Source organism: Anabrus simplex, chromosome 8 (genome assembly GCF_040414725.1).
Source record: "Anabrus simplex isolate iqAnaSimp1 chromosome 8, ASM4041472v1, whole genome shotgun sequence".
NCBI classification, from domain to species: Eukaryota; Metazoa; Arthropoda; class Insecta; order Orthoptera; family Tettigoniidae; genus Anabrus; species Anabrus simplex.
In genome coordinates this window covers 227,014,781-227,035,150 of record NC_090272.1, presented here as the reverse complement: position 1 = coordinate 227,035,150, position 20,370 = coordinate 227,014,781, and the positions used below count along the sequence as shown (strand labels likewise).

The 20,370-nt window shown below is 37.6% G+C and overlaps 1 protein-coding gene across 4 annotated transcripts in view; it reads left to right on the top strand.

The window, feature by feature from the left end:
- Window positions 1-20,370, top strand: part of LOC136879023 (uncharacterized) — a 178,006-nt gene that overhangs the window by 134,352 nt on the left and 23,284 nt on the right. For all 4 annotated transcript variants that reach the window (XM_067152741.2, XM_067152743.2, XM_067152744.2 and 1 more), the window contains exons 3-5: window positions 8,827-9,411; window positions 15,067-15,179; window positions 18,980-19,069. In XM_067152741.2, coding sequence (XP_067008842.2) covers window positions 8,827-9,411; window positions 15,067-15,179; window positions 18,980-19,069 — 788 coding nt within the window. The remainder of the gene's footprint in view (window positions 1-8,826; window positions 9,412-15,066; window positions 15,180-18,979; window positions 19,070-20,370) is intronic.

Here is a 20,370-nt window from a genome sequence, read left to right as displayed (position 1 = left end):
ATGGCTCATGGAGTTAAGGAGAGGTTAGAGGCCAGAGGACTTGAATAGAGAAAGATAGAATAGAACAGAATGTGGGCAGTGAAGAGGCTTTATGTTCCCAACAGAGCTGGAAACTCTTCAAGATTGTTACTGCCCTGAAGACCCTGGAGAAATGGCCAACTTGAACCGCATCCTACTGTCATGTAAAAAGTACTCTTCTCTAGTGAAGTTACAACACTCCACTGCCTACCTCATTTGTCATCCTCATATCAAACCTAACTCTGCAATTGTGTGCTGTGACTTCTCAATATTTATCAGACTGTAGTATTAACTTATGAATCTGTATCAACCATGAAGATCTACAATCGTATGCTCTCTCACTATGTAAATACTGGCTACATGGTCTTCTGAGGCCAAACACCATGAGCAATAAAAAAGAGGATTAAGTATTAAAACGGGCAGAACAAAAAGGACAGTGAAGTATAATGTCACTTATCACCTCTTGCCCTGGCTGTAGACATCGACCTTTGTACAAAATTTGAAAGTTCCATTCTGCAAAATAGAAGAAATAGTAATACAGATATTGAGGAACTCTCTACAAATCATTCACTTCTATCTGTACCTGAGAACGTGATTGACATTCCTCCCCCACTGACCCTGGAAAAAATATAACAGCATTAACGATTAAATTTCCACTTTTTGCTATTTTTAAACTCCATTGAAATTGTATCTGTATTCCGGATCCAAATGGTCACCTTCACTGGAGGACGGGTGATTTATTTCTTTAATAAATCTCTCTCTCCGGGGAAAGTTTATCTCTGTTGTAAGGAATGAAATTTTAGCTCAATAGATCAGCTGTGTGTCCTCATTGTAATCTCAACATTCAAGTGAACAATGTTCAGAATATTGCCCAAGCCTCTATCTTGAAGGTGTAGTTGTGCAGGCTTTAGAAGCTTACAGTATACTAACAAGATCATTGGTTTACACATGTTGGGTTTCAAACCACGAGACCAGTTGCAATAGCACTCCCTTTTGGCATGGCGTGGAGCACAGGTAAGATGGAAGGAAGGTCTGGGTAGAGGTAGGGATTCTTCATTGTTGTTTGAAATTTCCACCCTCGACTTCAATGATCAAACAACAAACAATATGAAATAAGTTCCTCTGTGGATGAGTGGTAAAGTGTCAACCTCTGGATCATATTATCAAGGGTTCAAAACCTGCAGAAGTAGAGAGAGATTTGTGAAGATGTCCATTTGGCATATCAAATCTCTGGTAACACATTTGCTTTTTACCCAGCAAAATTAATTTTAAAACTTGGTCAGAGATCCTCCAGTAGAGTGGAACATGGACGTAGATATGCACATAGGTTGAATTATGTTGAATCAAATTGCCTGTGCAGTATACCTGAGGCCATAAAGTTATTATTATTATTATTATTATTATTATTATTATTATTATTATTATTATTATTATTATTATTATTATTATTATTATTATTATTATTATTATTATTATTATTATTCCCATTCATAGAGTATGTTGGAACTTGTTCATTGGCTTGATGACTTTCACCTTCCTATTCTTCCAAAATCTCTTCATGAACTTACTGTATTGCCTCTTCCATTCTTCTGACCACTTCGTACCAGTCCTGCTGCTAGTTTTGACCACAAATGTGTGTTTATTTACTAATGCCCTGAAGGCTTGGCGATTTTTCATTATGTCTTCTCCGATGTTCAATTCATTCAGGTCTCCTCTTGTTTCCTCCAGCCAATTTGTTCTCCTTTTTTGAGAATTTATTACATTGAATAATGTTTTTGTGAGTCTATTATTATCCATCCTAAAAATGTCAAACGTCTCCTCCGTACAATATCGATGAAACTATCTATTATTATTATTATTATTATTATTATTATTATTATTATTATTATTATTATTATTGAAATAAATTTAAACCGGTGTACTGATGTACATGCATTCATTCATTTTTACTACAGAGTGTTACGCCTGTCTGTGAATCGTGCCCACTATGCCTTCCATTGCTGTCATCATTTTACAAAATAATACAAAGTTTAACTATCATCGCCTTGGCATCCCTCTGTTTCTCTTACTCTCTGTAGCAAATTTCATTCACCTTCTTTTTCTTTTTAAATATATATATATCACACGGTATTGCAATCTAAGTTGACTGGCATCCACAGTTCTATCCTGTGTTTTCAAACCCATCGTTATGACTTTCTTACAAATACATTTTTTAGCATTTCTTTGCACCTGTAAATATTCTTATTGCATTCATATCTATTACATCCAGCTTATGATTAAGAATTGCATTTGATGCTTCTGTGAAAATAACTGAAAGGAATAATAAACAAGTGACATATGAAGTCATACTTAGAGATCTACAAAGAAGAATAGCAACTTATAATAGGATGACGGGTCAGCATTGAAAGAGGAAACAGAAATAGAAGACAAGAATATTCATGAAAACACAAAGGAAGTATCTCCACATGTTTGTATAGTGTTGTCTTAAAATAGACAAGGCTCTCTTCTCATCAGTCACAGTTCTTCTAAATCCGTTTTTTTTTTTTTCTCCAGACCCCAACAAATTAATTTATGCTTCCGGGCTTCATCAGGGGGGAGAGCATCAATTCGTTGAGGGTTCATCATAACAGATCATCAGTCTTTTATGGAAAATGTGGGATGAGAAGAAAACCAGTACAGTAAATACAAGAACAAGGAAGAGCCATAAAGCTAAAGATGACTACCAGGACAAACACAAAAAGAGAAAATTAATTCTTTCATCCATTCCAGGCCTCTATGAGCCAAAGCTCGTGCTAAAGAGAGAGTACAACTTACATAAGAATACAGAGAAATGACAAAATGTATGAATAAAATATAAGATAAAATTGAATACTTATTGTACTAACCATACACAAAATAAATAATAAAATTGGTCTTTACAAGTATCGTACTAAGAAATTATACTAGTTATAATATTATGACTGCATTACAAAATAACATTGACTTAATAATAATAATAATAATAATAATAATAATATGGCCTCAGCTACAGTGTGCCAGCGTTTTCATTTGATGCCATGTGGCTGCTTGCTTGGCAGTTGTATTGTAGGCCTACTAGATGGCAGAGTAAACCGAATCTCTTGTGGGCATCTATGGCCGAGTTTTAATGTATTTTGTTGGGTAAATACCAAATGTGTCACCAGATCTTTTACATGCCGACATCGTACAACGTGGAGTATCTGATGGACTTTTGTCCGCATTACATAATACACTTGGTCTTTACAAGTACTATGTGTAACTTTTATGATTACAGTGCAAAATAACATTAATTCCCTGTTGATGTTATTTGGGCGCAGTTCTATCTCTATAGCTTCTCTTAGCAGTCGAGCATAGAAGTCTTTTACAGGCGCGATGACCTTTGCCTGGTCAAAGAGGATTTCATGGTCTGTACTGTAGAAATGTTCTGCTAAGGCAGACTGGCTTATGGCATTCTCCGTGGAGGATGAAAGAGCAACATTCTTTACCGACCTAATGTGTTCTTTCACCCTGGTGCCGACAAGCCTTTTTTGTCATGCCAATATATGAGCAACCTCAACCACATGGAACTTCATACACTCCCAGTGTTTCAAGATGTGGTTTTTCTTTGAGTGGTCGAAACAGGGATTTGAGCTTCCAGTCTGTGGTGAAAACTGGAATTATATTGTGCTTCCTAAGAATGTGCCCTATTCTGTTAGTTATACCTGCCACGTAAGGAAGGAATACTTTTCTTTTTACTGTAGTCCTGGTTGGTCCTATCCCTGTTAGGTTCCTTGATCTTCACAGCTCGTGCTATGTCTCCTGACATATAGCCGTTTGTCTTCATGGATAGTGTCAGTTCTGTTAACGCCCTTGAGCGGTTATCACCCTAGTAAATAACGTTCGAAGGAGAGCTGCTTTTTGGCACAGGTGGTGATGTGAGGACTTATGAAGGTATCTTTCAGAATGTGTAGGTTTCTTGTACATTGCATGGCCTAGTGTACCATCATTCTTCTTGTATACTAGCACATCAAGAGAAGGTAATTTACCTTCATTTTCTACTTCCATCGTGAATTTGATCTTACTGTTAATGGAATTTAGGTGTTCCAAAAATTAATTTAATGTTTCCCTTCCATGTGGCCAAACCAAAAATGTATCATCCACGTAACGATAGAAGCACTTAGGTTTCAATGGCGCTGTAGTTAATGCAGCAGACTCAAAGTTTTTCATAAAAATATTAGCAGTCACTGGTGACAGAGATGAACCCATTGCTGCTCCTTCTGTCTGTTTGTAATAATCCCCTTTGTAGTAGAAGTAAGTAGATTTTAAACAAACTGCTGCCAGATTGGTCAAGTCCTCAGACAGGTATTGTCTGATGTAAGCAAATAAAAAGTGACGTAACATCAAAGCTCACCAGGATGTCACCTTCGTCCACTCGTAGCTCACGTAACTTCTGCAAGAAGTGTTTCATATCTTTAACATGATGTTTTGTCTTTCCTGTTTCTGGCTGTAACAGTGATGAAATATAGCGGGCTAACTCATGGGTCGGAGAACGAATGGCACTCACGATTGGTCTTAGTGGCACGTCATTCTTGTGTAGTTTTGGGAGGCCATAAATGACTGGAGGTACCGGGTCTGAATTTAGTAAGGTCTTCTGCAAGTGTTCTGGAAGTGTTGAGCTCTTCACTAGTCGGGTGACTTGTGTATTAATTTTCTTGGTCGGATTTCTTACTTTCTTATACGTTTCTTCTTCTAGTAGGTTGTTCATTTTTGTTTTGTAATCAGCTGTATTCATGATGACTGAAACATTATCCTTGTCAGCCGGAATTACAATTATACTGTCGTCTTTGCAAAATTCATTAGCTTCTTTAAGTTCACCTTTGGTGAGACTTTGACATGGTGGCTGCGCTTTTTTCAGCACGTAAGATACATCTTGACGGATTTCTTCCACGTTGTTTAACGGTAAATCTCTGATGGCACACTCTACCCCACAGACAATCTTCTCTACTGGTATTCTTCTCGGTGCCACAGCGAAGTTGAAACCTTTCTTTAGCACTGGTAGTGAGTTTTGGTTTAGTACTTTATCAGACATATTTACATATGAGTAGGCCGAATGTGTAAAAGAGTATAGTAGAGCAAATCAAGAAAAGAAATTTCAGAAAATGCTCCAATACAAACCACTGGAATTAGATTATAACCAGGTCATAGTAAATATGTTTGATAAAGTACTAAACCAAAACTCACTATCAGTGCTAAAGAAAGGTTTCAACTTCGCTGTGGCACCGATAAGAATACCAGTAGAGAAGATTGTCTGTGGGATAGAGTATGCCATCAGAGATTTACCATTAAACAAGGCGGAAGAAATCCGTCAAGATGTATCTTACGTGCTGAAAAAAAACGAAGCCACCACGTCAAAACCTGATCAAAGGTGAACTTAAAGAAGCTAATGAGTTTTGCAAAGATGACAGTATAATTGTAATTCCGGCTGACAAGGGTAATGTTTCAGTCATCATGAATAAAGCTGATTACAAAACAAAAATGAACAACCTACTAGAAGGAGAAACGTATAACAAAGTAAGAAATCGGACCAAGAAAATTAATACACAAGTCACCTGACTAGTGAAGAGCTCAACACTTCCAGAACACTTGCAGAAGACCTTACTAAATTAAGACCCGGTACCTCCAGTCATTTATGGCCTCCCAAAACTACACAAGAATGACGTGCCATTAAGACCAATCGTGAGTGCCATTCGTTCTCCGACCCATGAGTTAGAAACAGGGAAGACAGAACATCACGTTAAAGATTCGAAACACTTCTTGCAGAAGTTACATGAGCTACGAGTAGACGAAGGTGACATCCTGGTGAGCTTTGATGTTACGTCACTTTTTATTTGCTTACATCAGACAATACCTGTCTGAGGACTTGACCAATCTGGCAGCAGTTTGTTTAAAATCTACTTACTTCTACTACAAAGGGGATTATTACAAACAGACAGAAGGAGCAGCAATGGGTTCATCTCTGTCACCAGTGACTGCTAATATTTTTATGAAAAACTTTGAGTCTGCTGCATTAACTACAGCGCCATTGAAACCTAAGTGCTTCTATCGTTACGTGGATGATACATTTTTGGTTTGGCCACATGGAAGGGAAACATTAAATTAATTTTTGGAACACCTAAATTCCATTAACAGTAAGATAAATTCACGATGGAAGTAGAAAATGAAGGTAAATTACCTTTTCTTGATGTGCTAGTATACAAGAAGAATGATGGTACACTAGGCCATGCAATGTACAAGAAACCTACACATTCTGAAAGATACCTTCATAAGTCCTCACATCACCACCAGTGCCAAAAAGCAGCTCTCCTTCAAACGTTATTTACTAGGGTGATAACCGCTCAAGGGCATTAACAGAACTGACACTATCCATGAAGACAAACGGCTATACATCAGGAGACAGCACAAGCTGTGAAGATCAAGGAACCTAACAGGGATAGTACCAACCAGGACTACAGTAAAAAGAAAAGTATTCCTTCCTTACGTTACAGGTATAACTGATAGGGTGCATTCTTAGGAAGCACTATATAATTCCAGTTTTCACCACAGACCGAAAGCTCAAATCCCTGTTTCGACCACTCAAAGAAAAACCACATCTTGAAACACTGGGAGTGTATGAAGGTCCATGTGGTTGTGGTTGCTCATATATTGGCGTGACAAAAAAGGCTTGTCGGCACCAGGGTGAAAGAACACATTAGGTCGGTAAAGAATGTTGCTCTTTCATCCTCCACGGAGAATGCCATAAGCCAGTCTGCCTTAGCAGAACATTTCTACAGTACAGACCATGAAATCCTCTTTGACCAGGCGAAAGTCATCGCGCCTGTAAAAGACTTCTATGCTCGACTGGTAAGAGAAGCCATAGAGATAGAACTGCGCACAAATAACATCAACAGGGAAGACGGCTTCAAGTTATCAAATACATGGAGACCTGTACTGCAGAAATACATGCATAACACCACCATGGAACAGTGGGACGCACTCACGAAACCATTGACAGAGGGCGGTGAATCACACCACGACGATCCTTGAGTCCAATTAGTGGGGTAGGCCGTGGGTAGTATGGTCATGACTTCCACGTTCCTTTGCTCGCTGTCGAAGCAGAACTTAACATGCCCTGATGAAGGCCAATGCAGTTTGGCTGAAAGCTCGGCTTCATTAAATAAATATAGTGGCTTTAATCCAGTATTCATTTATTTATTTACATTAATACTATGAGCCACGAAAACCTACGTTCATTACTTAATGAGATCAAGTTATTTAAAGAAAGATAGGATAAACACAGTCACAGGCCAGTGTAGAAAGAGGAGCAACAAAATGAGGATGTTCCTATTTTGTGTACATGACTAGATTCCATTGAAAGTGTGTGTGCATGTTTGTAAACATTCAACGCCAATCTAAAGTTCTGTATTTCTAAATCAGAATAGAAAGATTCCATCTTGGTAGATATCTGGAAGTTCATATAAGCTTATTCTTATTCTTTCATTTTTTCCTTCCTTGATTTTAGTTTATGCTACTGCAAACCAGGTTGGTGACTACGCAGTTTGGGTCATGTAGCTGTCAGCTTGCAGTCAGGAGATAGAGGTTCCAATCCCACTGTTGATAGCCCGGAAGATGGTTTCCCATTTTCACACCAGGCAAATGCTGAGGCTGTACCTTAATTAAGGCCATGGCTGCTTCCTTCCCATTCCTAGGCCTTTCCTGCCCCATCGTCGCCATAAGACCTATCAGTGTCGGTGCGACATAAGGCAACTAACAAAAAAAAAAAGAAAAAGCACAAATTGTAAAATATAAAACATCCCTGCCTTCCCACTATATTTCACCATTTCAGGTTAATTTCACCACGTCATCGTCCTCTCTCCATGAGCTTAGTTGTCCACAATGTCAAGAGAAAGATTTTCATTTGCGTTGAGAATATTCCTTCCACCTGTCCACCTGGGATCTATTACGAGCTCACCTGATTTACCCAAAACACTGTTTATTTCCCCTCTCTTTATTACTGTCCCACTAATTGAAAAAGAGGAATGTTACACAGGAAAAAGCATGCAAGTGTTAACCATGTGATGCCTCGTTTGAAGGAAAGGAGATTAAATTGATGATCTTTGTGTAACTCTTTTTTTATATTTATAAGTAATGAAAAGAGACAAACATGAAAAGAATCAGGTAATTTATAAAAAGATAGGAACATTAAAGAGAACGCACAATAGGATAAATTAGATGAAATATATTTCATATTTGATTCTGTATTGATGTCTTAATTAATTGAATAATAGGATAAACACAATGATGGGTCAGTGTTCGAAGAGGGAGAAACAGAAAGAGGAAACAAGGACAGACATGGAAACGTATAAAGACAAGGACAATCTGTACATCTTCATACACTACTTTTTTTTTTTTTTTTTTTAAAGTAGATAGGCTGTCTCCATCACTTTCAGTTCTTCTCCGCCCCTGACGAGCTAATTTCTACTTCCCAGATTCATCAGATGAGTGGGCTTCAACACTCTTTGAGGGGCCATCTTGACAATCTTTAGCCTGAATGTGGGAAGTGTAGGATAAAAAGAAAACCTCATAAACACAGGAAAACGGAAGAGACAACTAGAAAATAAAAATGCATATATTTATTATGTTTTCCTTCTTTTCAGACCATTTTTCTTGTTCGATTGGAAAGTTGACCTCATTGCACATTTTTACTTTGGCAACACAAATATTGCTGCAAGAATAATTTGTACAAATGTTTACATTGTTGATTTCTTGTTTCAGTTCTTGCATTACTGTTCGTAACAGGGCAGTGTGCTCGCATTCACCCAGAGAGCACTCTAGAACCGTACATTGCTGAAGAACCCTGGGCTTTGCCGTCTTCAGATCGTCTGGAAGACAAAAACATTCTGAAGAGAGATGTGGGGAACGGGTCACAACTCAATCTAACTACTAGTCATGACTCTAATTCTTCTTCAAGAACTAGTAAATCTCTTGAAAGTGTTACAAACAGAGTGAAAATTAACAAGTCAGACATTGAGCTTAACGACACTTTAAATAGTACAATTGTTTCTTTGAATGTGAGTGACAGTGAGAGTGTGAATGTTACCAAGGCTAGTGATGATGTTGATGATGATGATGATGATGATGATAAACCAACTGCATTGGCATCCACAGTGGATCCTCTGTCCAACTCGTCTGTAGAGAAGCTTGGCCGAGCGGCATCTCGCAGTTTGGACGAGGAGGATACAACCCCTATCAGCAAGAGTCATGTGGCGGGCCCACTATCTAATAGCCATCGCACTGGACTGGACGCCGCCGCTATCACCGGCATAGCCCTCGGTATTGTGGTGTTTGCTGGAGTCACAGGTAAGAGTCTATTACCATCCAAAACTTGTCGTAGAGTGATCCATGCCATTTTTCGTGCCATCCGTGACTGACTGTTGTGATCCCACAACCGTTACTTGTGATAGACAAGAACCACAGATTCCCATGTGATCTTCTGCCTCCCATGTGATCTTTCTGAGAGGTGACTGAAGTAGTACCTTCATTTTGTCAATCTCCTGCTGGATATTCTTTGTCATGGTTTTTTATCATCAACTTTCCCTCAGACTGTTGATTTATCAAGGTTGTCATTCGGTCATCTTGTGATGTAGGTACCCATAGTATAGCTTCTGCATGTCTAATTAATTCCTTAATGACATATTTGTTCTTCTCTTTGTCCATGATATTCTTAGCATTCTTTGCCAACCCCACATTTCAAATGCTTCAAGATGGTTCCAGTCTCTGGCGCTTACAGTCAAGGTTTCACAACTGTAAAGGATGATGAAAAACACAAGCAATGCTTCTCTGTCACACCAAACAAGGTCTATTCTCCTTGTAATTTCTGTCTCAGAGCCACCAGTATCACTTAATAGTCGGCCTAGATAAACAAATGCATGCACCAGTTCTAAATCCAACAGTAATCCATCATTCTAACGGCCAGCTTTGTCTCCAGAGCAAGAGTTTGACTTTCTGTCTAGACTTGCTACACTAGTGTTGCAAGTTCTTCCTCTTTGTCATCAGATAGAATAGATCAACAAAACTAAGATTGTTTATCTTCTTCTTAGCTATGAAGATTTAAAGTTGCTATCTATCCAGTACATTTTACTCTGCGCACGTCCTATAGATGTTGAAGAATTGTAGACAGTTTCCATTCCTCCCTAAGCCCTTTACGTATCTGAAAGTGCTTAGACTGTTTATTGTTAGCTCTGTGCGTTTGTTGTGCTGCACTTGAATCAGTCAAATGAGGTGGTGAAGGATGTTCATCGCAGACAGAGCCTTCTAGAGGTACTTCCATTACACGCAGTCAAAAGCCGTGAAGATGTCAGTAAAAGTAGTTGTAGCAAAGAAACCAGTGCTAATATCATCAGTTGAGTTATCAATTCAGTTCATCTATCCAGTAAGTTGGAAAAGCATATCACGATTTGGACATTGAATTTTCTACTTATTTTGATGAGCTGTCTAAATATTTAGAATTTATTCTCTGGTTCCTCTGCCTTGGACAAAAGCTGCTTGCTCTTGACGGATCTGCCATTGTATGAATAGCTGTAGATGTTGATTTATGATTTAAGAAAAGACTTTGCTTGCTTGTGGAAATAGATCCGCATGGCACTCTGAGCCTACTAACCACTTAAGCGGTAATAAAGGAATAAATTATCATAACCAATAAAGTAGTTATGACAGAATATATCACCATGAGATTTTATAACTTAATTTAAAATGGCTTTAACAATTTATTTCATCATAGCAATAGAGATTACATTTTTTAGCATGTATCTCTTAATTTTCGACTTGACCACCAGGCAGGCAGACCTTCAGAATGAACATAGCCACCCTCTTTAACTTGCCAAACATAAGATACCCAAAAGTAAACAAAGTGGCAGGATCAAGTCGAGCCCTGAAACATTTACAAGAAGAATATTGTTTGGTTTATTGCATTGTGATGATTTGGAGAGTGATCTATTTTCTGCAATGATGTGAATGTTGGAATCTCAGGTGGCAGCGAGTGTTATAAGGCACCAGCAGTGACATCCTGCTTCTATTAATAGACTACCTTTTCATTTGTTTCCATAAATATGTGTTGATTGTGACTATGAGGTTTAGATCTCTGTGTTACATACAATTCACTTTGAATAGGTCAATTCCATTATATTCAGTCTCATTATCTAATTCAGTGTGACTGTCAGACCTGAGTGGACTTCACCGCATAGGCCTAACAGAAAGCAAGCTTGTGCTTTTATGCGATTGTTGATAATGTGATCATAGCCATGGGACCTCCAAACCACAAGAATGTGACTTTCCATTTTAAAAAATCCTACATTGCATTGCTTGTGGTCATCTTGCAAAGGCTTAAGCAACCCGTATTGATAGATGTATTATATTAACAATGATATGCTTAAAAATACCTGCCTGAAAACTAGTAACCAATTGTCAGTTACTTCCTGATAACTTCATTGAAAATAATTTGCCATTGTGCATGCCGTCTCTTGGCCTCTCAGTACGACTGCTACCAAGCTTGATGTGGCCTGCAGATACTGCACTGTGATGACTTAATTTCAAAAAGGCATTCAACAAAATAAACAGATCTAAATTAATGGACATTTTATCTAAGAGTGTTACATAATATTTCAGTTAGAATTGGGGATAGACAGAATAAATTAATGCAGTATGTGTTTCCAGATTAAACTCTCTTATGTTGTTCTCTAAGGATTTTCTTTGTAAAATAGTCATCAGCACAGGATTGACCTTTACAAAACCCATAATGTTCCTTTCCAGTATTATCATCATACTATTTTTACAGCTTACCTTTTATGATACTGTTATAAATCTTGTAGGCAGAGTCTAGCAGACATTGTAATTTACTAAATCAACATTTTCCCTTTCTTATGTATCAGAATAACTATGACCTCTTGCCAGCTTTGGGCAAATCTCCATTCCAAATCATATTTAGAAGTTTTAGAAACCTGTAAATAAATTCTTCACTTGAGTATTTAATTTGATTAATTTGATCTTCCCCAGAAGCATTATTGTTCTGTAAGTTCTTCAGAACTATTTTAAGTTCTGGCAGGGTAATTCCTTCAGTATCAGTATTTGCTGAGGTTGACTGTTCTGAAATGTAATTACCCAGACTGTCTTCTTGACTTACTTGACCTTCTTCCGACCATAGATGTTGAAAAGAATGTATACATGTTTCAAGGGGTATAATATTTATTTTTAGGTTGTCTTGTTTTTTGTTCAAGTGCTTTAAAAATTTTGTATGTTTTGGTCTGAAGTCTTGTTACGTCTGTTTCAGGGACGACACAAATTTTTCCCACCTTTCATATGATGTTTGCAAACTCCAACTTTTTTGTATGGCCCTCTTTTGATGGTAGTCTAACTTATCTTCTAATTTTTTGGTTGATAAATATTTCTTGAAAATTTCTCTCTTGTTATAATTACCTTTTCAATATAATCATTCCAGTGTTTTTGCCACCATTTTTTCTTACCCTCAAAAGCAGATTGTTTTAACATTCTTCTGCAACATCAGTATGTAAGTCTTATATCATATAACCATTAGACGTACTCTAAAGGAGATATTGTTAGTTTTTGTACATGTTTTAGATTGCTGTACCATTTAGGCTTCATATAAACAGGGCATATTAATAAATAATTATCAGATTTGAATTTCTGAGTCTCAGAAGACTCTGGTCTTTAGAACCATTTCATTGAGTTTTTTTTTGTTTCAGATTATATACCAATAGTCAATTATGGATCTCTGACCACATGCCTTTCCTAGTACACTTATGGCTATCCTTGTGTTGAAACATGGTATCGATAATTTTGTACTGATTTTAGAGGATAAAATCTATTATAATAATGTAGTGCCATTTCTGTTATGTGTTTCTTCACCATGTATTCCAATACTTTAGTCTGTTTCACATTACCTACTCTACCACTGAAATCTCCCATCAGGACGAGCATATCAGACTCGTTCATTTTGTTTAATACGTTACAGTTTGTTGTAAAATATATCATTTTCTCCCATGTGGCCCTTTGTTGGTGCATAGACTCAAACAATTTTGTAAGATAACCTCAAGGAAGTTTAATTCATAACTGTATAATTCTTTCATCCAGAAAATATAATTATATATATAGGATCTTAACCATTTTGTAAACAATGCCATAACTCCTAATTTTGCTCCTAAATTTGATTTCACTCCACTGTAGAAATGTAATTAATTTACAGTTTTCTTCAACCCTTGGAGTTTGTTTCATTTCTGAAATGGCTGCAATTAATATTTTTTCTTTGCCAGAATATCATCTAATTGGTCATCTTTATAAGCAATGCCTTGAATATTCTGTGTTGCAGAATTAAGTATATTTCTCATTTTTCATTCATTATCCTCTTTCATGCACAAGTTGTGATCTTTGTGATCAGTCCGATTAAATACTGAGTGATTTGGCCGTGCGATTTGGATCGTGTAACTGGGAGCTTGCAGTTTGGAGATGGTGGGTTCAAATCCTACTGTCGGCAGCCCTGGAAATTGTTTTCTGTGGTTTCCCATTTTCTCATCAGGCAAATGCTGCAAATGCAAAAGCTGCTCCTTAATTAAGGCCAGCCACTACCATCCCAGTCCTATCACTTTTCCATCCTTGCACCACCAGGAACCTTGGATGTGTTGGTGCAGTGTTTAACTACTAGCTTCTTTCTAGTCCAGCTAACATCTTTATAAGACTTGAAAGCATCATGTTATCCTTCCAAGTGCTTGCTGGCCAGGAGGAATAAGTATCGTGATGGGAGTGCCTCTAGACAGGCATTAATGAAATATACACTGCCCCTGGCATGAAAAACATATGCCTTTGCAGCCAACGCTGGCATGGAGAACAGATGCTGCGTAGTGATTCCAGTGTTATTTTCTCCACTGCGAGGGATCGCCTGAAGGAACTCGTCTGCCCAAAGCCGTAAAATATCTTTATGGTGTGAAATGTCATTTTAATGCCTCTGTAAATCTGCAATTTTGGGCGTCGCCTTTGCTCTTTTTTTGTACTGTTCCTCCACTCAGCATTTCTTGTTGTTAAATTTTTCCCATGAAGTCCAACAGTAGTTCAACACCTTCCTTACCTTGTGCCTTCTATGCCTGAACTGGAATCCTGTCAGGACCAACTGCTTTTCTGTTCATTTTTCTTAACACACTTTTCACTTCCCTCTTCTTATTATCTCCAGTCATCCCCATCATTGGGTCTACCATTCTGTGTTTTTCCTTTCATTTTCTTCATTCAATAACTCTTCCATATACCTATTTTGAATATCTTGCTTTCTTATTAAAAGTACTCCATTTGCCCTCTTGATATGTTTCACATGAGATATGGCCTTTGTTGCTCTGTTCCTTTCCTTAACAGTCATATAGATCTTATTTTGTTCATAATTTGTGTTCAGCTCCTAGTACAGTACATTAAAAGCTTGGGCTTTTGCTTGAGCTACCAGTTTGCTTACTACTATTTTCTTTATTCCTATACTCTTTATGATCTTCAGTGAGGCGAATCTCATCCCATTTTTTCTAGACTCTTTCTTTTTCTTGAGCACTACCTCCTGCACATCTGCGTTCCACCGCCAGCTTTTGTTATTTTCCCATGGCTTTCCAGATGTTTCTCGGGAGATATCCACCGATCAGGATCAAATAACCTTTGCACTGCGGTATTTTCCTACCATAGCTGGACATTTTTTAACTTGCTTAGAATACCACTCAGGAGAACTTGTTCCTTAAATCTAGATCTTTTAGTTTAAACCCTATTGAATAATAACTAAAACTGTTTAATGTTAACATCACACAAGAAGCAAATACTTCAACATGTTGTAATACACATTTCATAGATTTATGGCACAACTTCTCTATTAACTTGCTTTCTAAGTAAATAATAATGGTAGCTGTAGCTTCAGTCCATTAAAATTTATATTTTTATTGGGGAATGTGAAATTATTGCAGAATGACTGATCTGTTACAGGAGCTGTGAGTTTTGTGGTGTACCGGCGCAGATACCTGAACAAACCACAGACACTCAATGACAAATGCAGCAACCCTGACTCGAGTGGATATATTGATGACAGTACTTTGAGGGTAAGTGTTAATCCTGAGACACTTAAAATGTACTATGTGGAATAAGGTTAAGGTTTCTTCTGTTATAGAAAAGTACCATGTTCTTTGCATCTGGAACAAATTCTTCTAAAATAAACATAGAGCGAGAAAAAAGGGGTGGTTCCATTTTCTGAATAACTATGTAAGTTGTTTAAAATCCAGTATTTAAATAACACAGCTGTCATTTCTTCTTCATAACTCAAAGTCCACTTGCTCTTGGGGACAAATTTACTCCATTTAAAGATGTTTTTTCAACAGTTCCCTGAGCATGCTTTAAAGTGTTAGTTCTATATCAGGTTCCTTTTGGGGAACTAAATCCAATAATTCTTTTACATACAATTTGTCTATAGGCTACTCCTGTGTTGAAAATTGCTAGTTATGTAGTGTGCAGTACATCTGTACTCTCATCAGCTGCTAAGGAATCATTTACATAATTACACACTGTATCATGCAGTTATGCCTGAATATCTCCACTCAGATCTTGAATATGATGCATGACAGTCTTGTAAATTCTTCCACCAGGTATGTGCTTGCTTCCTCTGCAGCCATCACTGTAAAGTCTTTAGTAAAGTCTCCTTCAGAAAATGGTCCTAGTTTTCTTTCTACATGTAGAGCTATTGTGTTAGCTGAGATGCTTACAGTTTTGGCAGTCCTCAAGACCAGCACTTTCCTTCAATTTTGTTAACAATTCTCCATGTTCCTCTGTGTGGCATAAAAATTCATGTAAATATGTCTTAATAAATTGTAGTTCTTTGTCATACTATAAATACACCTTTTCCCATACAAACAAGAAAAATGCTTGAAGTAACCATCAAAATACTTTTTTGAATATAAATGCTACGATACTGTTACTGTTAACTGTAGTATTGACAAGGCAGACTCATCTTAACTCCTTTTTTTTCAGTGCAGTGAGATTGTCAGGTAAAAGTCAGTACAGACTAAAAAAGACCAGTAAAAATGGTCAAATTAATAAATTCAAAATACTGTTACTGTTGTCACCTGGAACACTGCACTCAACCTCCTTGACTTAACTCACACCGCCAGCAGGACCAGAGATGACAGCCTTGACTCGACTCTCACTACCGTACCATGACCTCTCGCCTGCAGTCGCATGAAATAAAGGGCTTCACCTTCCTTGACTGATATAGAGGAATGCTGCTGCAGCCTGACCATTTGGCTGTATTACTTTTTTTTTGTAATAGTCTGAGTCTGGTGCTAATGGGTTGGTATTTGTCACTCTGATAGTTTAGTTAAAGGGCAATGTCACCCCAAGGGTTCTCAGACTTTTTTTGTTTGCACCACAGTATTCCACTGTGCAGAATTTTTCCAACACATCCCTAATATAGAAGGACCCTGCCTGGTTTAGAGGAACTTCAAACGCTAGGGAGCAGTCCCGAAAAATCAAGAACCCTAGCAGATGATACATTAACCTTGTCAATCACTGCCGAACCTTAGCTGAGCGTACATAAAGCAATGTACAGTCACCTGCAGTTCAGTAATCGGTTAGATACGGAAAGGTTTACATATAGTGTAGGAGTATATAACCTGTGCACAATATGTTGTGTTATTATAAAGCTGAAATAACTATATAATTTCTGCGGAATATGGAGTTCTTAAACACAAAAGATTGTGTCAGTGCAGAACATAGTGAAAAGAGAACGAGTGATTCACCAGGATCAAGTGCTACTATGGTACTTGCTCAGAGAACTTTTCTTCTGGTACAATGCACAGGTATCATGAATCTTATTAGCCTCGGATTTACATATACCGAATCTGAAAATTGAGAACTTCTCATTGTGTTGTAAGCAATGAATGTACGGTTCCAAGCAAACTAAAGAGATACCTGACAATAAAACACAGTCATTTAGAAAATAAAGTTAAAGCTTACTTCAGGCGTTTACACTCTTCTCAAGTTTAAAAAAGGCAAGATAATGAATAAAATAACTAAACCTTAAGAAAAAGCACTAGTAGCTTGCTATTAAGTAGCAGAAGTTATTGCAGGGAAAATTCAGTCAAATACAAGGCAGAAACTTTGATTTTACCTGCTTGTAAAGAAATGGTAAGAACTGCATTAGGAGAGGATGCTGAGAAGGAGATATCAAAAGTACTTTTGCTCACCGCGTAGAGGACATGTCAACTGACATCCGAGAACAAGTAGTGGAAAAATTTAATGATGGTACATAATTTTCACTTCAGCTTGACAGATTAACAGACATAAATAAAAAATGCCCAATAATGAGCTATGAAAGATTTTTAAATGGCAGATTGCTTTTTGAACAGTTCTGATTGTGCAAAGAATTACCTCTGATGTCAAAAGGATCAGATGTCGTATTGTATGACATCTACATTGAAAGAGAATGGATTGCGGTGGAAAAATTGTATTTCAGTGTGCGTTGATGGCACCCTGTCATTAACTGGTCAAATGAAAGGCTTTACTTCAAGAGTACAGAAGATTTTCCTCGCATTGTATCCATACATTGTTTTTTACATCGGGAGGCTTTGGTGGCAAAACTATTCTTGAAGGCCTAAAGAAGTAATGAACTCAGTTGTTGAAATGGTTGATTACAATAAAAGTAGAGCTCTAAAGAAAAACAGAATTCTCAGTCGTGTCAGGAAGCAGGAGCTGTTTACGACGCTCTGGTACTTCACCAAAATTGGCTGGCTGTCAAGAGGAAAGGTATTCTCCAGATTTTATGAACTTAAAAATTGTTACACCGGGCGAGTTGGCCGTGCGGTTAGGAGCGCGCAGCTGTGAGCTCGCATCCAGGAGATAGTGGGTTCGAACCCCACTGTCGGCAGCCCTGAAGATGGTTTTCCGTAGTTTCCCATTTTCACACCAGGTAAATGCTGGGGCTGTACCTTAATTAAGGCCACGGCCGCTTCCTTCCCATTCCTACGCCTTTCCTATCCCATCGTCGCCATAAGACCTATCTGTGACGGTGCGACGTAAAGCAAAATAGCAACAAAAAAAAAAAGTTACAAATGTATGCTGCAGAAAAACATGAGTTTGCTGCCCTTATTAGCGACAAAATATGGTGATTCAAAGTTGCTTGCCTAGCTGATGTTTTCAGAGATTTAAATAATCTTAATGTTACTATGCAGGGAAAGGAAGAGAATATTCTTACATCAAGTGACAAGCTAAATGGGTTCTTGAGGAAAATGGACGTAAGGAAGTCAAAAGTTGACAAGGGTGATATTTAGATGTTTCCTCTTTTACCTGATTCTGACATTTGTTCCAGTCTGATTTTACATCTTTCACCTTCTCTAGGTCTGTCCACTGGTCTGTTTCCTTTTACTTCTGTTCCATATTCCCTTGCAGTCCTGCTGGTACTCAATCCTACCATTATTACTGCTCTTCAACTATGTTCCAATCCAGGTTCCTTCTTATTGTACTGTTCTGGACAGAGTCCATCCAGTTCAGCATGGGTCTGCCTCTCGTTCTACTTCCTTCAGTCTTAGCTTCATCATCCTCTTTCGTATTCTTCCCTCTTCTATGTTCTTAACATGTTCAAACTGTTTCAGTTTATTTCTATCCATTCTGCCTGAAAGATTTTCCGCTCCAATTTCCTTCTTGACATCCTCATAAGACTTAACTTCATCTTTTTTTTCATAGTTCTTAAAAATTACATCTTACTGTCCTGAATTTTACTCTCATGTCTTTTTGTCAGTTTGTGTTGCATATGTCAATCAATAAAATAAACCACTTTATTAATTGATAATTTTAGCATAACATGTCACATCTGCGTTTGCCTTACATTGATGTTCCCTCCTTGATGTTGCAGGAGAACTCGGAAGAGATGTACAGCCTGGACAATGACTCTTTCCTCAACAGCCTGGAAGCCATGACCATCCAGAACTATTGGACAGACAATGTAAAACATACCAAGCTTTAACACACTGTATTGTAACACCTATGCGAGTGGTGAGAGCAATCCATGCAAGAAATTTAAAGAGGAGGAAATGTGTTTAAATCTGTGTAGAGTCAAGTATATCAAATGTACGGTGCAGCTCACCTGGCTGTCACTTTACAGGCATAATAAAACATTTCAAGACATGTCTCTTCTGATGTACATTACAATATCAGTTTTGTGTATAATACAGTTACTAATTGAGTTTGAAATCAAAGGATTTCATGAAGAACAGCATCAAGTATCTGGTTTTATGGATAGTGACAATAACTTTGTAACTAGTTTTATTTATTCTAGAGTAGATATTTCAGTACTCAGTAACTTCAGTAATAATCAGTCAAGTTTAAACAAAAGTACCAAGTTCTTTTGTAAACTATTGTTGTAATTGCTAACAAAAGAATACAATCATTGGTTCAAAACTGGTTCAATAAAAACCATTGCAGTTTAAACCTGAATGCCCTCCGAAATGACGTGACACGTGATATGATGCGTAACCCAGAATGCAAGTTCAGATTTAACCAATAAAGAAATGCACCTTCACCCACCAGACATGGCACATCACTGTCAAACAAATGCAGCTGGCTCCATTTTATGCCACGTGTTACATCCATGTCAGTGCATAGCCATGAGGATTTGCTGTATATCACTGTATACTTAAAGATGGAAGATAATTGTGATTCAATATTAATTTTGACAGTACTATAGAGAAATATCCATGTATTTACTGTCTCCTCCCTCATTCATTAAAATGATTGAAACTCTTAAACTCATTGAAGGCATCATATTCCTCTCTATTATCTTGCCAGTAGGTGTACTGCAACCTCATGGTCATGTTTACTGTACTGTTCATTACTGTTCATTTATTAAACTTACAAACACCAGAATATCTTCATCTTACAGGGAAGACATGTTGCTAGTTACTGAATGATCTCTTGAGTGGGTGTTAGTAGTTGTAATAATAATCACCTACCGAGAAACTCCAATTCGACGTACCCACCCTGAACTAAGACTCTGTTTCACTGGCACATAATGAGATACAAAACATTATATTATACTTCAAAAAACAATGAAGCACCAAGGGAAGATGGCATAATCCCTCAGATGCCCCAGATTGGAGGTGAAATAAATCCTGGTTGACCGCCTACAAGCCATCGTTGCAAATATATGGGAGAGCAGCTTGGAAATTTGTTTTGATTCACCCACTACACAAAAAGGAGCAACAAGACTGATGTAAACAATTACAGAGGCATTTCACTCCTGCAAAT